At 53.4% G+C, this 19,931-nt stretch overlaps 3 protein-coding genes and 1 long non-coding RNA gene across 7 annotated transcripts; 2 read left to right on the forward strand and 2 right to left on the reverse strand.

The window, feature by feature from the left end:
* Positions 1-1,509: 1,509 nt before the first annotated feature.
* On the reverse strand, positions 1,510-3,819 carry PCGF1 (polycomb group ring finger 1). Its single transcript, XM_003984149.5, has 9 exons — positions 3,692-3,819; positions 3,159-3,264; positions 2,850-3,002; positions 2,607-2,678; positions 2,378-2,483; positions 2,161-2,194; positions 1,977-2,063; positions 1,761-1,841; positions 1,510-1,657 (listed from the first exon to the last, which is right to left on the reverse strand). The coding sequence occupies exons 1-9, from the start codon at positions 3,782-3,784 to the stop codon at positions 1,610-1,612; spliced, it is 780 nt and encodes a 259-aa protein (XP_003984198.1). The 5' UTR covers positions 3,785-3,819; the 3' UTR covers positions 1,510-1,609.
* Positions 3,744-5,238, forward strand: LOC102901313. Its single transcript, XR_439961.5, has 2 exons — positions 3,744-3,886; positions 4,096-5,238. It is a non-coding gene; the product is annotated as an uncharacterized LOC102901313 (long non-coding RNA).
* Positions 5,239-9,652: 4,414 nt separating this feature from the next.
* TLX2 (T cell leukemia homeobox 2) lies at positions 9,653-12,349 on the forward strand. The gene is made up of 3 exons (XM_011281205.4): positions 9,653-10,384; positions 10,779-11,016; positions 11,162-12,349. Exons 1-3 carry the CDS (start codon positions 9,985-9,987, stop codon positions 11,376-11,378), a joined length of 855 nt encoding a protein of 284 aa, XP_011279507.1. The 5' UTR covers positions 9,653-9,984; the 3' UTR covers positions 11,379-12,349.
* A 720-nt stretch (positions 12,350-13,069) lies between these two features.
* DQX1 (DEAQ-box RNA dependent ATPase 1) lies at positions 13,070-19,874 on the reverse strand. Of its 4 annotated transcripts, none has more exons than XM_019827468.3 (11): positions 19,512-19,874; positions 18,892-19,147; positions 18,452-18,645; positions 17,682-18,066; positions 17,114-17,347; positions 16,663-17,023; positions 16,369-16,560; positions 14,661-14,780; positions 14,298-14,488; positions 13,783-13,973; positions 13,070-13,537 (listed from the first exon to the last, which is right to left on the reverse strand). In XM_019827468.3, the coding sequence occupies exons 2-11, from the start codon at positions 19,126-19,128 to the stop codon at positions 13,381-13,383; spliced, it is 2,262 nt and encodes a 753-aa protein (XP_019683027.2). In that variant the 5' UTR covers positions 19,129-19,147; positions 19,512-19,874; the 3' UTR covers positions 13,070-13,380. The 4 variants fall into 4 exon arrangements, with proteins under 4 accessions (XP_019683027.2, XP_006930281.2, XP_019683029.2 ...); XM_006930219.5 differs by having other exon boundaries at positions 16,663-16,821; positions 16,924-17,023; positions 18,892-19,874; XM_019827470.3 differs by lacking the exon at positions 13,070-13,537 and having other exon boundaries at positions 13,789-13,973; positions 14,414-14,488; positions 18,892-19,874.
* Positions 19,875-19,931: the final 57 nt, after the last annotated feature.

The raw sequence follows: 19,931 nt of genomic DNA on the forward strand, positions 1-19,931 counted from the left end.
TCCAGGCATGCAGCTCGAAACATGGGAGGCATGGGGAACCTTGGAGATTCTGTCAGGGTGGTTGTTCTGCAATGTCACCACCCTCTTGCTTGTTGCCTGCCCCTCACACCTGACGGCTCTTGCTTTCTGCAGCCTCCCCACATTATGCTTTTCTCATGGTCTACAAGTTTCACCTGTGTGGAGGGAAGCCCAGGCCCACCGTGCACTGGTTGCTATGCCCAGTCCCTTTAACCCCCGCCCCAGTCTCAGGCTCTCTCAGCCAGTTCAGACCTCCTTCACTGTACACCTCCTCCCAAGTCTTCTGCCACCTCATCTCTATCCCTGGGAGCTCCGTGCCTTCAGCCCTCACCAGCTAGGCACAATGACCCCTTTGAACTCATGGGAGTCAGACTTAGGCCAGTGTAAGATTTAGGTTTCAACTTGAGTTCTGGCCACAATTTATGCTGCTTGCTCCCTCCCACTTGTCCCAGATTCAGCCACAGCCTGTTAGCTTCCTTCAGGAACTTGCTTTCTCCTCCATCTGTTATTGGCCCAGTCAGGCAAGTTTCTGACTACCCCACTAAGAGGTCATAGAACAGGAAGACTAGCTAAGTTTGTTTCCAGAGCCTAAGGCTCATGGCTGGGCTCCTATAAAAAAGGGATGTTTGCTGAATTAATCAAGGGAGTTAACAGCCTTGCTGCTTCCCTCTTGTTACTTGAAGCTGCCTTTGCTCTGCTGGACACTAGTTCCCTCTCCTCATCCTTACTTCACCTAGTCCGGGTACCTGAAGGACAACCATGTCTCCAACTCAACACCCTTGTTCTGTGTCCCACCCCGCAATTTTTTTTTTTTTCCGATTCCTTCCATAGTGCAATTCTTTGATTTTTTTTCCTTTAAAATAGCACTCTTCGGGGCGCCTGGGTGGCACAGTCGGTTAAGCGTCCGACTTCAGCCAGGTCATGATCTCGTGGTCCGTGAGTTCGAGCCCCGCGTCAGGCTCTGGGCTGATGGTTCAGAGCCTGGAGCCTGTTTCCGATTCTGTGTCTCCCTCTCTCTCTGCCCCTCCCCCGTTCATGCTCTGTCTCTCTCTGTCCCAAAAATAAATAAACGTTGAAAAAAAATTAAAAAAAATAAAATAGCACTCTTCTTCAGTCCTTCAGTGGCCACTGTCCAACCCTAGCCCTACTCTTGAATCAAGACACCTCCACTCAAGTTTGTAGCATATGCTGCAACACTCAAGTAGAGTGACAGCTCCCCTCCAGAAAGCCTTCCCTACCTACACACACACGCGCACACACACGCACACACACACACACACACACCCCACACAAGAGCTGGTATGGGTAGCCTGGTTCCACTTAGCTCACCTTCTGAATTTTACATGTATAGAGTCCTCTACCCTTCTTCTTTGGCAATTCACTGAGGGGCAAGGGACAGAGAGAGGCCCTCTTTCATGATGAAACTCAGAGGAATTCTAAGGGAAGCAGGACACAGAACAAAGCACGCATAGGTGGAAGGAAGAGAAAAGATGCTTTTTTAAAGTTTTTATTTCAAAAAATAAAGCCGCAGTTAATTTCACATAAATATCTGGGGAGGGAAAGGGACAGGGATGTGGTGGGGGCTTGGCCCCTACCTCCTCTTCTCTTTCACACTGTATTGTAAAAGCAAAGGGGATGGCTAAGGAGAAAACAAGCAGAAGAAGCAGTCGGTGGGAGCATTCTTACTCAAAAGGCCCCCTCAGCACATCCCTGCCCTGAGGACTGCCTCGGCCCTGGCTCACCTTGCCGAACCAGCGGGAGAGCCATATCTGCTTCATGGTCATGTGATCTGGGAGAACTTCATTGTCAAAAAGGAGCTGTACCTAGGAGGGAGATGGGGACAGTTTTAGAAACCCCTCTCTCATGCAGGTCAAGAACTGCCCTGGTCCACTACAGACTCTGTGAACTCCCTTTGAGCTCCTCCCTTTCCCCCAAACACTGGCTGTGGGAATACTCACATGCTGGGGATTTAGCATTAAGCGGTGACATAGGACCCTTCGGAGATGACGAACTTCAGCTCTAACAGAACATCGAACATATTTGTTCTGGGGATAGGGAGGGCAGGCAAGAGGACAAGGTGTGTGAGGGAGGGGCAATGGGGAGGTGAGTCCTCAGAGAGGCCCTCCCCTCAGCCCCTCTCACCTGCAGGATGCTTTTATTCTTGTCCTTCCCAGAACTAGGAGGGAAACAGACACAGGTTAGGAGCCCTATCTTTCCCCCTGTCCCTCACCAAGAGCCATGGTATACTCTCTTCAAGGGAAGAGATACTCCCCCTCACTGCTCACCCTCTCACCAAGCCCCTCCCAGGTTTTGGGTCACTGACATTGTCACATCAGACAATTCAGGACCTGACCCTTACCTCAGGCGCTCCAGGCATAGACTCAGCTGCTCATCATATCGATAGTAGTGGGCTTTAGAGTGGTCGAAGCTGCTGAAAGGGAGGCCGAGGTTGCTCAGGGCTGGCTCTAAGAAAGAGAAGTGAGGAGAGTGGCACAGATTCCATACTCCTTTTTCCCCAGAGAGAAAAACTGGGCAGGAGAAATGCTCTGGGGGGGTTTACCTTACCCTCCTGCTGCCAAGGGACATACCTTCCCCACTGGGCTGGGTGACCCGGTCCAAGCCTCGGGACTGGTAGAATTCTCGAATCCGTTTCTCTTCACCTAGAAGGGAGGGGGGGTGTGGGAAGTAAATATTAGCCCTCCCTCATACTTTGTCCCTCTCCGGCTGTCAACCTCTTTACCTACATGATTCCCACCAAAGCCTTTGTCATCTCAAGCTGCCACCCAGCATCAGTCCTCCAGAGACCCCTCAAAGTGAGGTTGGTCACTCACTGTCTTGTAAGCCAGGCACTAGCTTGTACACGATGTCCTGCATGACCCGGTCCAGTTTGAGGTTGAGCAGTGGCTGTGTCTCGTGGATCTTGATGTTGCACATGGGGCAGTACTTACTGGTTTGGAGATACTTCACAATACAACTCTTGCAGACTGCAGGAAGGAAAAAGCAGACTCTTAGTCTCTCTGGGAATGGGATTCACGGGCTGGGTGGGGTGTCTGGGTGGTTGGGGCAGGCGGCCAAAAGCCTGGCAACTAGCTTGGTGGAGACTAGGGCCTGAAGGACCAGACAGAGTCCAGGGCACTCACAAGTATGAAGACACTCTGTGATGGTGGTGGCATCCACGAAGTAGCCGGCGCACAGACAGCAGACGATGTGTTCATTCAGGTCTTTGATCTTTACTCGGACCTCCTCCTGCGGACACACCGCCCGTCACCAACCATTCCCTCCAACGCCAAATCATACGCCTTCCCAGCTGCGAAAATGCCTCTTTCATCACACTCCAAGGCCAAGCCTCGCACCCTGCACGATCCGCAAGGGATTAGCTCCCGGGAGCTGACACTCCCCCTCCGCCCAGCAGGGGGCTCCGCGCACAGCGGGGGCTCCCTTCCCGTGGACTCGCCCGACCTTCCTTTCCCAGGGGAGACTACACGACGTGGGCGGCACAATGCGCAAGCGTCCTAGCTCGGAGTTTGGCAACCCGATCGCAATCGCGCAGGCGCATTGGGCACCCTGTCTCTGCGCAGGCGCACTGGGCGCCGGGCCAGCCACCGCCCGTCCTCTAGCCGGCCCCAGTTCGCACCGCTAGCCGACCACAGCAGTAACCCCGCCGCCCCTGCACCTCGTTCCGTAGCGGGTCCATCTTGTACACTGACTGGAGCTGGTTCCGAAGCCTCATCGCGATCGCAATCTGGCCCCCCTGAGGAGACGCCATCTTAAAGGCTGATCCCGGCCTGCCACTTCCGGTGCCGCCTGCGGGGCGGGACTTGTCGCCCAGCAACGAGGGCTTAGGTCTTTTCGGATTCGTTGACCCTCTGTAAGGCCCCGCCCATGTCCCTTTCTCCCCGTGTGCTCACCTGAGCCTCACTGGCCCCTCCCCCTCCTCAATCCGTAATTAGGGAGTGGGGGGGCGTGGGGAGGGGGTCCTATCTCATTGACCTCTTGTAGTAATCATCATAATAGACCCTACTCGACCGCGGGACTAACTTTTGGAGCCTGAAAAGACTATCCCCTTCTACCCCAAAGGGCCCGGCGGTCTCTGCCAGCCGCCGCTTAGGGTCGTCTATCTCCTGTGACCACGACCCCGCTAAAGAAGCCCCTCCAGGGTCATCTCCTCATAAAGTCGCCCTCGTCGGCTGACGCGTACGCGTTACGGAGCTTCATCTGGATGGCAGGCCTTCTCCCGGCTCCCGGCGGGATTTTCTCGGGGCTTTGCGGAGTCTCGGGGCTTTGCGGAGAGGGTGGCGGAGAGGGTGGCGGGGAGGGAGGGACCCCCAGGGACTTGGTAGTGATCTTATTCCGTCCCCCGCCCCCCCACCATCCTCCCCTGCCGCCGGGGCTTGTGGTGGCGGCGAGTGTGTGTGGGGGGGCAGACCCTGGTTAATGATGATGATTCAATCATCGGCGCCTGCGGAGGCCTGGGACAGACTAATGCAGAGCAGATGCCGAAGGAGGAGGGGAGGAGGACTAGGACACTACCGCACATAGACACGCTGAAGCAGCGAGCGCCTGCAGTAGCATAGGCCCAGTCCCGTACTTGGAGAGGACGCAGGAGCTCTAGACCGTGTGCACTGCCATCCTTAGGTACTTCCAGTGGGATTAAAAACAAAGGATAAGTTTACTGTGAAGTATTAGCGTCAAGTGCAGTTGGAGAATCAAGGGAGAGACCCCAATGGAGACCACCAAAGGCTTTCTGGAAGAAGTGGGACTTTGGGTGGTCACAGTTCAGAGAATGGGGGTGGGGTGCCTGGATAAGAAGTGTGGTGGAAATAGAAAAGAAAGGCAGATTCGAAGGGATTGCCCAGGGAGAGGGATAGGAAAGAGGCAGAGGTGTGGATGTGGGAGTAGTGATAGAAACAGGGCCTAATGGAGCTGGGACTTTAGCCTGAGGGCAATAGGGAGCTAGCAGACCTTTTTTTTTGAAGGGAGGGAATTATTCTATGAAAGAAATATTTTGCTCATTTATCTTCTAGTAAATTGGAGTGGATAAAGCAGCAAAAAGTGATGAGATTAGTGATTTTTTTAATTAACCCCTTCTCACTACATCCACTGCTTACCTCCCTGGTCCAAGATACCATCATCTGTCCTCTGGATGATTGATTGCAGTGGCTTCTTGCCTGCTTTCCTTGCTTCCACGTTTCCATATGAATAAAAAAGGATATAAGTTAAGTTTTTGAGTTGATGGATATGTTTATTATCTGTGGTGGTTTCATGTGTGTATACATACACTTTTGTACACTTTAAATATGTGCAGTTTATTGTATGTTAGTTTTACCCTAAGAAACCTGTTAAAAATAAAACTAAAAAATCAGGTGTCTTTTCCTTAAAATTCCAATAGCTTTCTTTTTCAGAATAAAAGCCCAAGTCCTTACAATCCTTCAAGGCTTTGCATGGTCTCTCCAAATCACTCAGTCTCTCCAGCCATGCTGGACCCCTCACTGTTTGTTGCACAGATAACACCAAGATATACTTGGCATTATCCCCAACTTGAAATGCTCAGATGTCCAAATGGCTCCTTTCTTCCAGGTCTTTACTCTGTGAGGCCTTCTGTGATCACTTTAGATAAATCACAACCCCCACCCTTTCACTCCTCCCCTTTCTTTGCTTTTTTTCCTTCTTCTTCTTAGCATTTATTGTTATTCAATATATATCGTCTTTTGTTTTACCTGCCTCCCCCATTAGAACATAAGCTTTGTTGTGGCAGGATTTTTTTTTTTTCCTGTTATGTCTGCAGCTATATCTCCAGTGTCTGGTGCATGGTAGGTGTTCACTCAAAAATTTCTAGATTAACAAATGAATGGATATAGGTGGTGCTGGTGATGGCCTAGATTAGGGTTTTATCAGTGGAAATGGAAAGGAAGGGCTGTATCTGAAATATTTCCAAAGAAAGCATTATAGGAGGGAGTGAGCGGGGAGCTTGCAAGGGGAGCATGTCCCCCAGCCTGGTGGACTTTAAGGTGGCTGCAGCAAAGGCAAGCAGAACTGGCCAGAAGGTTAGGACAGAAAGGCTGGAACACAACAAGTGTCAGAGCCAAGGATGGAGATCTCTGAGTTTTCTGGGTGGATATAATAGGTGGGACTGTTAGAATGGGTGAAACCTGAGCAGATGTAGAGAGAGGGAAAGCTGAAGTCAGAGATCTGAGAATGCCCAGTCTTCAGTGGAAAAACCAAAGTCAGTGGAGAAAAAACATAAGCATTGATTATGAAAATCTAAAGAAGTAGACTAAGACAATATTACATAAACCAAAAGGGACATTTCAAGAAACAGTTGGTGAGCCAGAGAGTAAAACATGTCAGAGAAGTCCTCAATATGGACATGGGAGCTCTTTGAAAAAGAGTGTAGTGAAACCAGGTTGTGGTGAGTTAAAAGAATAAATGATGAGGAGGTGCCTGGCTGGGTCAGTTGATGGTAGAACATGTGACTCTTGATATTGGGGTTGTAAGTTCGGGCCCCACGTTGAGCACACAGATTAGTTTAAAAATAAGTAAAAAAATTTTTAAAAAGAAATGGTGAGGGGGCGCCTGGGTGGCGCAGTCGGTTAAGCGTCCGACTTCAGCCAGGTCACGATCTCGCGGTCCGTGAGTTCGAGCCCCGCGTCAGGCTCTGGGCCGATGGCTCGGAGCCTGGAGCCTGTTTCCGACTCTGTGTCTCCCTCTCTCTCTCTGCCCCTCCCCCGTTCATGCTCTGTCTCTCTCTGTCCCAAAAATAAATAAAAAACGTTGAAGAAAAAAAAAAAAAGAAATGGTGAGGAAGTGGAGGCAGTGGGTATGTGGTGGGGTGGACAAGGAAAAAGAAAAACAGAATCTCTCTTGGAGATAAAAATCTCTCTTGTACAGATAAAAGAGACCTAAAACAGCAGGGGGTAGGAAGGACTAAGCTAATGACAGAAATGATGATACAGGAGTGGGGACCATCTCCTGGGAAAGACACTGCACAAAAAGCAGAAAGGAAGAAAAGGCACAGGCTGAGAATGTGCCTCTTCCTGTGAAGCTGCAAGCTTAAAGGCTTGACAACTTGAAGAATTAGGGACCACCTGCATGCATGTAGGACATGGGGAGATGGATGCAAAGCAGTGTGTATGGGAGGTGGGAGTTCTGACCTCAGGGCCTCCATCCTAGATATAAACTCAAAGGAACCACTTTTCCCAGAGAATTGGGATCAGAGAGGTGGAGGCAAGCAGAGAAATTCCTAGGACTGTGGCTGACAGAATTGGATACCCATTGTTTCTGAAGTGAGGCAGTAATTTTTTTTTTTTGTAACTCCCCAGAAGATATGTATATATTACTGGGTTGGTGACCATTCCCCTGCCCAAGAATCGTTTGGGCCATCTCTGGGAGGCAGTGCCATCCATCTGTGCTGACCTCAAAAGGCAGGATGAACAGTCAGCAGGTATACAGGTCTGCACGATGTTGCCTCTTCCTCTCTGACTGATTCATTCAAGAAGGATTTATTCAGCTTGATTGTAGACACATTAGTGCCCACCCTTTCCTCAGAGGCCCACCCCCTAGAGTGGGTAAAGGGACTGCCAGATTCCTAACCTGCAGGCCAGTTCCTCTCAGAGTCTTTACTTTGCTGGCTCCCTAGGCTCTCTGTTTTCGTTCAGGGGATCCAGCCCAAGCTGTCTCGGTGGTTTTCCCTGGACAGCAGAACTTTCATGCTCCCTAGTTGCCCCATCTCTCTACTGCTGACAAAGGGTGCTAGGGGAGGTGATAATGGCTGTCTTTTCCACTAAGATAACAACACAGCTGCCAAATTGGCAGGATCCTCTGCCCACCTTTCAGAAGGGGCTGTTGGCAGGGTGGGGAAAGGACTGAAGAAACTGCATAGTGGAAGTGGACAAGAAATTGGGGGAGGATGTTACATATTATTAATGCCAACTGCCTGCCTCCCGCCATGGTCCACTCCCTTCAGATTGAGGCTTCTGAGAACACCAGGGCCTGGTGGCTTTAGTGGGGGAAAATCCACTCCCTTTTTTCTCTTCTTTATCTTCCTGCCCAGATGCCCAAATATCATTCCTAATTCCCTGGAGAGAAAAGACCCCTCATCCTGCCTCAGGCACTGGGCTGCAGCCCATCTGCTGGGGAGAAAGGAGGGGCAGAGTCTTTTACCAGGAGATCCTGGAGAATCAACTGAAAGATCCGTGCTCTCAGGGAAGCCCGTTTACTAGACTTAGAAGGCATTTCGGCTTACACGGGTAACCGGCAGCCTGGAGCTTGGAGTGGAGCATCCAGAGTGGGCTGGAGTCTAGGGGCTAGGGCTGGCACAGCAGGGCGGGGTCCTTTGGCCACCACGTGTCCAAGGCAGACCAAGCGGCTCATCGGTGCCCACCCGCCGCAGAATGGTAGGAACACCCCCCTCCTTGCTCCCAGTCTCACCGGCTCGGAGGCGCCAGGGCCCCCCCGGGGCCGGGGCGGGCCGGGGAAGGTAATGTAATTCCGACCCAGCTAACCCGATTATGGCGGCCTGCACCGGGCCGGGCGGCGGCGGGGGCGGGTCTACGACGCGGGGGCCCGCCGGGCCCGGGTCCCATCCCGGGAAGGACGCAGAGTTCACACACTCCCAGCTCTTGGGTCCGCGGCCAGAGGTCATAAGGTCACCAAGCGGCTTCAGTTTTTCCCCACCTCCCTTCTCTGACACACTCCAGGCACAGTTTCTAGGGCTTGGGTGGGGTGTAGCGTCTGTGGGAAATGAGGCGGCTGATCCCCCCCGAAGGCTTCGGTGAGGACTCATGTGTCGCCTGTGGCGATTTTGTCCTCCTGACTTTGAGGAGGGAAGGGAGAAGTGTGTGAGAATAGACTTCCTAGGCGCGTAGTGGAGGGGCAGAGTCCCGCATGGGTGGTCCCCTGTCGGGGGCGGAACGCCAGCCCCAAGCTCTCACCGGCCGGAGTTGGCCCGGTTTGGGCCAATGGTCCGCTCTACACTGATTTCAGAAAATCGAAATTCTAAGAAACACAGGGCACCAATTGCTGGCGCTCCCGGAAGGAGGTAGGGGCCCTATGGGAGAGGCCGGGAGGTGCACCAGGATAGCTGGCCCAGAGTGGTTGTTGCCCGCCCTAGCCCCCCAGACGCACCCTGCCACTCCCTTCCCACACCTGTCCTCTTCCCGGGCCTCCAACTCGTCGGCGCTGTTCCCCAACGGCTTCCCATCGCAGCCAGGAAGCCACAACGAGATTTGGTCTTCGAGGGCACTTAGGCGGGGGCCACAACGAATCCGGGAGTTGGCAGGCAGGACCCATCGCGAGACGAAGAGTGGGGGCTGTGGGAGGAGGCACCTGCGAGGAAGCCGGTGAGGCCCAGGAGGCCCAAGGCGGAGGCCGGTGAGGATGGAGTTGCTGTGCGCATCTCGGCTGACTCAGCGGGCAGCGGCCCAAGCTCTGGCCCCTCCCGTGCTGAGCCTGGTTCCTAACACCCTTGCCACCTCCCCCCTTACCCCCACCATACCCGCCCGCCACTCTTCCCCGTGTTTCGCACAAACAGGCGTCTCTTTCCCTTTAACGGGTCCGGCCCCGCCCCTGCCCTACCCCCAGCCCCCACTGCCCACCCAGTGCTGATCTGTCAGTCACTGCCCCAGCCCCAGCCGGCCAACCCTCTCCACCCAGCACTCGGGCAGAGGCCCCGGCACCCTAGCGTCCATCTGAGCTTCAGAGACAGCAAGGGCACTCCTGGGGCCCCCGCCGGTCGCGCTCCCCCGGGATGCGAGTCCCTGCGCCGACGCCCGGCAGAGGCCGGCACGGGCGCGGCTACTCCCCGTGCACAGGCATGAAGATTTCCCGGGGGGCCCGGGGACCCGCCGCGGCCAGCTCCGCGGGCCCCTGAGGCCGTCGCCCCCAGCGCTCCGCGGCTGGGCTCCCAGAGTTGCCTGGGGCGCCCTCCCCAACCGCCAAACCTCCTGCGGTCCTCCTTGACCCCGACCCATGGAGCCGGCGGTCCTGGCCTCGCACAACCTCCCGCACCACGAGCCAATCAGCTTTGGCATCGACCAGATCCTGAGCTGCCCGGAACCCCCCGGGAGCAGCCTAGGCCCCGGTCGGTCGGGCCAGGGCCATGGGGAGAGTGTGGCGTTCTCGGGTGGATTTCACGGAACCTCAAGCTACGGCCCCGCGGGATCGCTGGCCCCTCTACCTGGCAGCTCCGGCATGGGCCCAGGTGGCGTGATCCGCGTCCCGGCGCATCGTCCGCTGCCAGTGCCGCCGCCTGCGGGAGGTGCCCCTGCGGTGCCTGGACCCTCTGGCTTGGGCGGAGCCGGGGGCCTAGCGGGACTCACCTTCCCTTGGATGGACAGCGGCCGCCGCTTTGCCAAGGACCGGCTCACGGGTGAGGTTGCCCGACCCTCCAGCGTCTTGCCCCACACTGACCCCCTTTCCTCATCTTTGATCGTCCTGCTCCAACTCAACTTCCCCGTACGCTCCCCGCCCGGATCAACCCAGGCGATCCTTCCCCAATTTGTGTCTCGTGGTCGCGCTGCTTAAGAGAGACGATGGGGTAGGAGCTGCCGTCGATGCCCGCGCCCTCCTTTGCAGGCCACAGTCCACACTGAGGGGAGGGAAGGATGAAGTTCCGGGGGCCGTCTCTTCCTTAGCAGAGGGGGAGGGCCATTTCTTCCGAGGCCCTTTCTTGTCTGGAGGCCTTTGCTGATGCGAGGCCGAGCCTGGGGCACCTGGAAGGGCTGCCCTGAAAACCTTGCCCTGTTCTTTCTTCCTCCCTGTAGCCGCACTCTCGCCCTTCTCCGGGACGCGCCGCATAGGCCACCCCTACCAAAACCGGACCCCTCCGAAGCGGAAGAAGCCGCGCACGTCCTTCTCCCGTTCGCAGGTGCTGGAGCTGGAGCGGCGCTTCCTGCGCCAGAAGTACTTGGCCTCGGCCGAGAGGGCAGCGCTGGCCAAGGCCCTGCGCATGACCGACGCACAGGTCAAGACTTGGTTCCAGAACCGGCGCACCAAGTGGCGGTGAGGCGCGGGGCGCCCGACGGCTGGCGGGTGGCGTCAAAGTGGCGGTGAGGCGCGGGGCGGGTGAGGCACCTCGGGCCCGGCGGTGACGATGAGGCGCGGGGTGGGCGAGGGCTGGCCTGACACCGCGCCTCGACTTTCACAGGCGCCAGACGGCGGAGGAACGCGAGGCGGAGCGGCACCGCGCGGGCCGGCTGCTCCTGCACCTGCAGCAGGACGCCCTACCCCGGCCTCTGCGGCCGCCGCTGCCCCCCGACCCACTCTGCCTGCACAACTCGTCGCTCTTTGCGCTGCAGAACCTACAGCCCTGGGCCGAGGACAACAAGGTGGCTTCCGTGTCTGGGCTCGCCTCGGTGGTGTGAGCGACGCCTGCCCAACCCGCCGAGCGCTCTTTTCCGGACCGAGGCGCCGTGTGGAGCGCCGGGCTCAGGGCCACGGAGCGCGCGGCTGACCATGCCGTGGCTCTGTGGTAGCGGAGCTTGTGAGGAAGGGCTGGCTTTGAGGCTATCGTCGAGGGCTCCTGGGCCACTGCCGGCTCCCAGGCTAGCGTTGCACGGTAGCACAGTGCTTAGACGTGGCCTTTCCCGCCATTTCCCAGTCAACTGTGGTTGCACCCCAGCTGGAATCCGAGGAGCCGAGAAGGCGGGACCTGCAGTATGGTAGCCAATGAGGTGAGGGGAGGGGGAGGGCTGGCCAATGGGAGCTGCTCTCCTGAGGACGACGGATTCTTCCGAGGGTGGGTTAGTGCTGGGGTTCTGGACCCACAGGGCAAGCTCAAGGTGGTGCTGGGATGGGACGGCGGCAGCTCGCACGCACTGCCTGGGCCTGTACCAAAGGTGTGATGGAAGGAAAGAAGACACCAATGACAGTGGTATCACGGAGGAGGTGCTGGAGGGTGAGAGTCTGACTGACTGTGACAGGAACCAGAGGGTTATCCACACTGGGCATCTCATTCTTCAACTGTAAAATAATCGCCAAGGATACCTTCCTGACTTTGAACCTCATGTTGTCGTGTGTGTTCAACCCGCTGACTCCGTCCTCCTGCTTGAGCCTCACAATGTGCCTGGGCGGCAGGCAAGACGGATGCTTATACACCCCATGAAAGACACAGTCACTAATCTGGCTCTGGTGTCCTATGGGGACGGAGAGGGGAGAGGGGGGAGCAGTGGATAAAATTAATGGGCCCTGTGGAGTTAGGGTGAGCAGAATTTGGCAAATAAGTAGGGATATCTGAGAAGAATCAAAGATAATTCCAAGGTTGGAAATGTAGAGGACCAGGAGATCAATGGTGTTGTGGATAATAAAGAGGAATGAAAAGACTGGAGCAAGATAACTCTGCAGGCAAAACTAAATGCCAGACCTAAAGAGAATACATTCTGGAAAAGTGCTTTTGGGGGAGGTTGGTTGACATCTACGCAGACGTGGAGATAGAATGATGAGAACAGATAGACTCTCCAAGGGGAGGACACTCTGAGGAGAAAAAAAGCAGAGTTGTAAGGATTAAATCTTTCTTTCTACCAATTTCTACAAACACATTTACAATGTGCAAGCTGATGGAGGATATCAAAGTTAATAGTTCAAAGGAAGAAAAGGGAATGAGCACTCAGCTGGAAAGAAAGGAAAGCATGATGTCCCTGAAGTTGTTAGAAAGACTTTAGCTTGTGAGCGGGCCAGGGGCTGCTGGGAAGCTTATTGATGGAAAGTTAAGAGTTTGGGGATGGTTGCAACAGCCATGAGGTTTAAGAAGGAGCAGGATCTAAGTTGTATGTGGAAAAGGGAAGATTTTTGTCTGATTTCTTACAGCACTCTCATTCTTCCTCCCCTAGAGGCAGCAGTAAGACAGAGGGAAGTGAGCTTTGGGCAGGGTCAGAGACCAACTGTTGTCAAACTGCTCATGTTCTAGGGTAGTGACAGCTAGGTCAGTCACAGCACCAAGTCTTGACCACAGGAGGGAACCAGGCAAGAGGATATTGTGGGGGGAGTTGGATGATATTGTGTCATCTCTAACTCATGGATGTTGTGTATGCTGCTGCAGAACAAAACTCAAACTTGACACATAGAAAAAGAACTTTTATAGGCCAAAATGAAGCACACAAAGATGGGTTTGGCATAAGTTGGGGGCTTGGCGGTGACATGTCAGTCACTCTCCAATAAATAGAAGAAGGCTAAGGAAAGGGTCCAACCTTATGTATACTGTGGCTTTCCCAATTCCCTCCACTCTTGGTCCACCACTTCTTGAGTCTCAGATTCCAGGATTTACGTTTGACCCTAATCTTTGGCCTTCTAAATCTGGCTGGCTGCTTAGTGCTAGCCTGAGGGGGATCTAATGCCTTGAGATGAGCTCAGTTCCATTCCTTAGGCAAGTCACTGCAGGACACAGGCATCTCCAAACTCTTGGGTGGAAGGGGATTCACTTTCTATTGAAGAATCTGCCATTTCTTCTCTCAGCTGGTTCAAGAGGTCTCTGCTCTCACTGGGAGGCAAGTTACTAAGGAAGTATGGAGGGGCCAATTCCACCAGCCTGACAGAGAGAGTCACAATCAGAAGATGACTTCTGTATCCTCTCTTGTAATACAGATTTTTTTTTTTTTTGTAATACAGATTCTTAAACTTCCCATTCTGTCCACAAACCCTGCCTCTTCAAATCATATGTCATTACAAACCACTAAGATATCCTCCTCTCCTTAAGGCTCTCTAACTCCCCAGCCATAATTTTGGCCCCTAGAAGGGGAATGGGCAACGTAGGAGGGGTGTCAGGGAACTCACATCTGTGGTTGAATCTCAGAAACAATGGAAAGGCAGTTGTCTTTGGAAATGGAGAAATTGTGGTAAAGCACCCACGGTGGAGGTCTGGCTGGAGCCCGGCGGCTTCGGTAGCAGCAGTATGGGGAGAGCTGGGCCACATGCTTATGTGTTAGGAGCAGGTAATTTCCAGTCCCATCTGTGTCTCGGGCCACCTCGTTGAAAAGCAAAGATAGTGAGGGAGTGAGTGGTGGGGGCAGGGGGAGAGGAAGACAATAGAAAAAAGAAAAGGGGGTTGAGAAAGAATTAGGAAGGGTGGCGAGAGTATTAAAAGTAAAGCATCATCTCTAGGTGTTAGAGTCCCTATCATATGGCATTTCCCATAGCCCCCTGTACTCCAATGCCTCAAAAATTTCTTCTGGTTCTTAAAAATCCTTTGAATGATCATTTGGACTCCAGTTTCAGAGACGGCGTATCAATTTTTGATCCCTCTGCTTTCTGCTCCATTTATGACCTTCACCCCAACTCTTTCCCCTAACCTTAAGGAAGTATCCTGACACCAGTGCTTTCTGAAGGTTTCTGCGATTCTGCTCAGAGCCAAAGGCTGGCTGGGACAAGGGAAGTTCAATTCGTTGCATGAGTTCTAGGAGTTCACCTCGAAGTTTCCGGGCTTGGCACAATGCTGCCCAGTTTAGCCCCCGAGCCTGACACCAAGCTTTGTCTGCTCCACCTAAAAGAGGAAAGGGAACAGCTACAACTACAAAGAGAGCCCCAAGAGAACCCAGAGTTTGGTCAAAGGGCCACCTCCTCCTGGGCATAGAGATCTGCTAGCTGGTTGCATACTGCTTCCCCTCTTTGGAAAATCTGGGATTTTATAAGAAGATGCCAAGTGGGCTACTCACTCTGTATAAAGGCTTCATACACCTGGATCAAAGAACTGTGATCACCATCTGTGTGTTCCAGGGCTCGGCGCAAGGCAGCTTCTTCTGCACAGTGTGGAGGCTGGGTGAACCCAGGGGCAGCTGGAGGCAGAAACAAGGAAGGTCATTTTGGGGAATGAGAGAGGATAGCAGTATAGAAGGAAGGGTGAAAAGGTGTAAAATGCCATTTTGGGAAATGTATTCAAAAGACATCGATAACTTCTAGGTGCTATAAACTTTATTAGACAGTGAACATGAATAATGAAAGAGTCTCTGCCCTCAAGTAGTTTAGAGTCTAGTGGGAGACATAAGCAAGCTTGATCAGCACAACAGGTGTGTGGGCCAATGTTTGAAGTTTTGTTAGGAATTAGCTCAGTGGCAAAGGGGCAGAGAGTCTGAACTGTGGGCATGGCAAGGCACAGACGTTAGTAATGTGGCCTGTTTGGGGACCTGCAAGCACTTAGTAACCTTAGAGAGAATGGCATGTGTGGCACAGTGGCAGCAGATAAAGCTGGAGAGGCAGGTATGTGCCAGGTCATGAGAGGTTGGATGTGCTGTGCTGATGAGTTTATATTCTATCTGGAAGGTAAAGAGTAGCTGTTGGAGAAGAGTTTTGAAGTAAGAGAGTCCACGTGTTTGAAGAAGTTTACTTGACAAGTTAGAAGGCTAAAGGAATCCAGTCTCAGTGGGGATGAGGATCTAACACTGGCACCGATAGTGAGTTTGGAGACAAACAGATGAATTAAAAAAAACACACACACACATTTAGGAGATAAAAATGAAAGAACCCGGAGAAATATTAGTCTCGAATGATGGCAGTAGAGCTGCAGAGGCGATGGCATGCTTTTGTGGTGGTGGTGAGGGAACAGTTTAAGCAAGTGCTTGAGTTCAGCTCTGGGCTGGGATACTGTGGACAATTGTGGTAGAAATGTCCATCAGGAGTTGGATATATAAATCTAAGATTCAGAAGAATGATATTGGCAGGGAGATACAAGGTTTGGAAATTTTAAGTGTAAAGATGGCACTAAAGACCATGGGTGTGCATGAACTTGCTCGGAGAGTTCAAGGAATGAGAAGGCAAAAGGGGAAAGGATGGAACTCGGAGGTCTAATTTACCGTGGGTAAGCAGAGGACAAGGAGCCCAGGAAGAGATGAAGGGAATGACCAGAGAAGTAGGATGAACACCCAGAGAAGCAGGTCACAGAGGCTTAGGGAGCCGGCAGTTTCAAGGTGGGAGTGGTCGGCATTTTCAAGTGTCAGAAGGTCATAAGGAGCAAGGAAGGGCTCAGAAGTGTTTAGTGGATTCGGCCTGGGGGGTGGGGTGGGAGGTCACTGCTGAGCTGAGACTTGTCAGGGTTGCTACGGGCCTAAGGCTGGGATGCAGTGGGCAGGAACACACTAGGCAGACTGGGACAGAGGTTATTCTGTATAGCTGCTGGGGAGTAGAGTGTGGAGGGAGAGGGGTGTGAAGCTCTAGTAATAATAGGAGAGATTTAAGCATGTTGGAGGCAAGAACCAGCATTGGGAAAAGGCTAACGAGACAGGAGAAGGATAAGTGATTAAGGCTGTGATTTTGGGCACTGTAAGGGAAGCATAGGAGATGGGGCTGGCCTTTGGAGCACCAGAACATCAGAAAGGGCTGGGAAGGACTGAAGTGGTGTCAAGAGCCAGAGACAGAAGTGATTTATACCAGTGAGCATGGCGGCCAGGGTGAGCATCTCATCCACACAGTCAAACTCGCAGGAGGCCAGCAGGGCTTTGGCCAGCTCAGGGGGCAGGGGGAACTCTGATAGGATGACTCCCAGGTCTGACAGGTTCCCATCATCATCCAGAGCTGCCAGATAGTCTAAGTCTTCTAGGGCCTGCATCAGTGCTTCTGGAGCTGGTGAGGAAACAGGGCTTATAGGGCAGGAAGTCTCAGAGCCTGGAGAGCCCGGAGAGGCTGGAGGTCAGGCAGCAGGACTTGGGCAGGAGGGGTGCTCACCAGGCCGGTCCAGGAAGTGACACTCCCCTGGCTCTGCAATCTGTCTCCTCTTTAGTAGTAACACCAGGGGGCTCAGATTCTCCTCACATACCCTGGGTGAGGGCAGTAGGGGAGCCTCTAGTTCTAGGAAGGACTTAGGGTACAGGCAGAGGCAGGATCCTGAGGGGAGAAAAGATTTGGGACAGAAGGCCACCGTAGATTTCTCAGAGTTTGTGTGTGGTGACTTTTCATGTTTGATCTCAGAAGGGCAAAGGCTCTTACCTGGTAGGACCCCTCTTGCCCGGAGTCGTCTTGCCTCTGCCTGACATTTGCTGATTGGTCTCAACACTTGGGATTCTGCTCGGATCTGAGGATTGTACACCTGTCACCGCCCCCCAACCAAGGCCAAGACAGATCAGAGCGGGCCACTTCTATCTTTAGCCCCCTCATCCCCCTCATCTCTCTCACTCACACTTCGAAGCTCCAGTCCTGAGTCAATGACATGTCGGATGGAAGGGAGGGAGAAGGAGAAGTCAGCCAGCCAGTGAGTGACCACGACCTTTCTGGCACCCAAGTCTATGTCCTCATATGCAGCCTGAACAGCTGGGCCATGTCCTGGGTGAAGGGGCAGCACTCGTGGTGGAGGCCCTCTGAGAGCCAAGGGCCCCACCTCCCTGGACAAGGATTCGCAGCACAGCAAAATTTCCTGAAGAGAAGGGTGGGGCATTAAGGCAGTTCTCACCTTTTTGGGTGACAAACCCTTTTGAAAAACTGATGAAAGCTATGGTCTTTCACTCTGAAAAAATGCACATACTCATAAAGTTGGGCGTGTTATAATTTCAGGAATTTACTGAACCACAGTCTCTGCCTTAACATGGATTCAAGAAGGGGGTGGTAGACCTCTTTACCCTGAAGTCCTTGAGTTTTTCCTAAGGACCCCAACATAGTAAATACTGTAACTCCGATGTTCCTAACAAGCATTGCTCCCCCAGAAAGGAAGGCGGCATACATGTGAATCTCCTTCTGCAGCCCATTTTTACCTCCTCACTGGGCAGGTATACTAGCACATCTCCTGGAGTCTCCTTCGTACACAATTCAATCACAGCTTGGCAGGCAGCTTCCACTCGATCAGTAGGGACAGTGTCCCTGTATACAGGAGTGGGACACGCACCAGGCCCTCTGGGTACACGCACAATAGGAGGATTGCCCCAGAAGGCTTGGAGCTTAGGTTCAAGGGCAGGGTCAGTAACCACAACCACTCTTGAGTCCCCTGGAAGGTTTCCCAGGCTGGCATTTCGCAGTAGCCCCTGGAGCAAATCCGAGGCCACTGACCGCTCCTGAGCCTCATCCAGCACCAGCACGCCCCAGGCTCCTGTGCCCCGGGTTGAGGCCACCTCCTGTAGAAGCAGCCTGTCCCAGCAAAACCTGTTGACATTGGCAGTGGGAGGAGTCAGTGTGGGCAGTGACCAGCTCCAGGAGTCCAGGGGAGTGACTTCCTGTTGGGGGAGGGGGCTAGGCTTTTGATTATAAGGTCAGAAAAAGACCGTGAACCTGTATTGAGACCCACAACCCCACTGATGACATTTTGTTCACAAGGTGTACTCCAGTTGGGAGAGTGGGACTCATGATGAGGGTGAGGTTGAGTGTCCGAGGTCCTTGGCTGGGGTTAAGGGCTTCATTCAGCATTGTGTCATGCATGATTTAAAGGGTGAACTGGCTGAGGGAGTTTATGGTGAGATGTCAGAGGACTGGGCTTGTTTCTAGTGGGTGAGGAGAATTAGATTTGGGTCAGGCCTGCAAGAGGCCTCACCTGAGCAGGGTGTCCGGCCCAGTGCAGTCTTCCTGGGGAATGCTGTATCCAACCTCATGACCCAGGGTTAGGTCCATCTCATCGGCAACCCGCAGGGCCAGGCTCAGGGCTGCCAGAGGGTGGGGCTGAGTGACAGTTACTTGGCCTTCCTGGAAACCCCTGGCCAATGCAAACTCTGCGCACCATTGAGGGATCTGGGGTAGGGACAGGAAGGACAACCAATCAGCAAGATGCAGGACTTCAGTCAGAAGTGCTGGGGCGCTGTGGCCACTTTCATTTGGGGAGTTCCCTGGTCTTTCACCAGCCACCCTGGGGTCAGTCTAACTGGTCTCCCTTTGACCACCTCCCCAATAACCCCATGCAGCCCAACCCCCACTTCGCCTGTGGAAGGACCAGTTCTCTAGCCCCTCCCTTTTTCTACTCCCAGAATCTCCCCCAACCTGGGTGCTCTTGCCAGAGCCAGGCTCTCCAGACACCAACACCACTCCCGAGGGGCTACTCTCCAATTGCTCCATGAAGATAAAGCGAGCAGCCCAGATGGGTAAGGCCCGGCGCTGCTCAAGAAGCTCGTAGTAGCGGGAAGAGAATGGGAGCCCGTCAAAGGGGTTCACAGCCAATTCAGACTCCCTGGGGCTTGGGCCAGACTCTTCTGCCAGCCCAAGAAGCTGAGAGGCCATGTTGGCTGACTGGCAGTACCTACAGAAGGCAGGGCAGTGATTAAGGCTTCGTATGAAATGAGTTACACCATCTTCCCACCCTTGATCCCTAACCTGTACCCTCAGGTGATACTGCACTGGGGTCCATCCTTCCCAGCATTTCTTGCCTGCTACAAAACCGCGGAGACCAGAGTCTGAAAGTGAGGTACTATCACAAGCGGACTATTAACCTGTAGTCAGGTAGTAAAAATCCTGTGACTAACATAGGGGGCCTCCAGGGCAGCAGGAATTGTGGTATCCTGTGGGAAGGCTCCGAGAGGAAAAGGATAGAGAATAAGAAGAAGGGGACAAGAATTGGGGGGGGGGGGTGCGGCGACAGGGCCACAAGGATCCTGGATTCAAACCTGCTTGCAGCTCTGAGACGTGTCAGGATGGCAGCCAGTTCTGGACCCACCCAGCCAGTCACCACCAACCCAGACCAGAGTGAAGTACAAAGGTAAATTCCGGCTCCACCCTGGGGCTGGGCTTAAATGGGAACCCTAGACTGGTTTTGGGGTGGGGCCATTTGCTCCACCTTATTTAACCTGTCAGAAGCCTATAAGGAAAACAGGTTCCAGACACCACACTGAGCATGTGTACTCTACAATGTATATTGTACTTGTTAGTGAAAGGCATCTTGGGACTTGAAGTTTTGCAAGCTGTTTCTTCACAAAGCTGAGCTGAACACCCAAGCTAGGGTCCAGTGGCTGCTGGTCTTTTGTTCAGTTATACTTCCTTAATATCACTCATCTCTTGACACGAAGAGGTGATTTCAACCACCTCCC

This window comes from Felis catus, chromosome A3, assembly GCF_018350175.1.
Source record: "Felis catus isolate Fca126 chromosome A3, F.catus_Fca126_mat1.0, whole genome shotgun sequence".
Classification (NCBI taxonomy): domain Eukaryota; kingdom Metazoa; phylum Chordata; class Mammalia; order Carnivora; family Felidae; genus Felis; species Felis catus.

Bases quoted from the DNA above. Each gene is read 5' to 3' on its own strand.
- PCGF1 (XM_003984149.5), bottom strand. From the start codon at position 3,784: ATGGCGTCTCCTCAGGGGGGCCAGATTGCGATCGCGATGAGGCTTCGG. The intron at 2,484-2,606 runs GTATGTCCCTTG...TCTCTTTCTTAG, and splicing joins CACCCAGCCCAGTGGGGAAG to AGCCAGCCCTGAGCAACCTC. The intron at 1,842-1,976 runs GTGAGTATTCCC...TCTCCCTCCTAG, and splicing joins TAATGCTAAATCCCCAGCAT to GTACAGCTCCTTTTTGACAA.
- TLX2 (XM_011281205.4), top strand. From the start codon at position 9,985: ATGGAGCCGGCGGTCCTGGCCTCGCACAACCTCCCGCACCACGAGCCA. The intron at 10,385-10,778 runs GTGAGGTTGCCC...TCCTCCCTGTAG, and splicing joins TGCCAAGGACCGGCTCACGG to CCGCACTCTCGCCCTTCTCC. The intron at 11,017-11,161 runs GTGAGGCGCGGG...CGACTTTCACAG, and splicing joins AACCGGCGCACCAAGTGGCG to GCGCCAGACGGCGGAGGAAC.
- DQX1 (XM_019827468.3), bottom strand. From the start codon at position 19,128: ATGGCCTCTCAGCTTCTTGGGCTGGCAGAAGAGTCTGGCCCAAGCCCC. The intron at 18,067-18,451 runs GTGAGGCCTCTT...CAATGTCAACAG, and splicing joins GGGCCGGACACCCTGCTCAG to GTTTTGCTGGGACAGGCTGC. The intron at 17,348-17,681 runs GTAAAAATGGGC...CCTTCTCTTCAG, and splicing joins TATACCTGCCCAGTGAGGAG to GAAATTTTGCTGTGCTGCGA.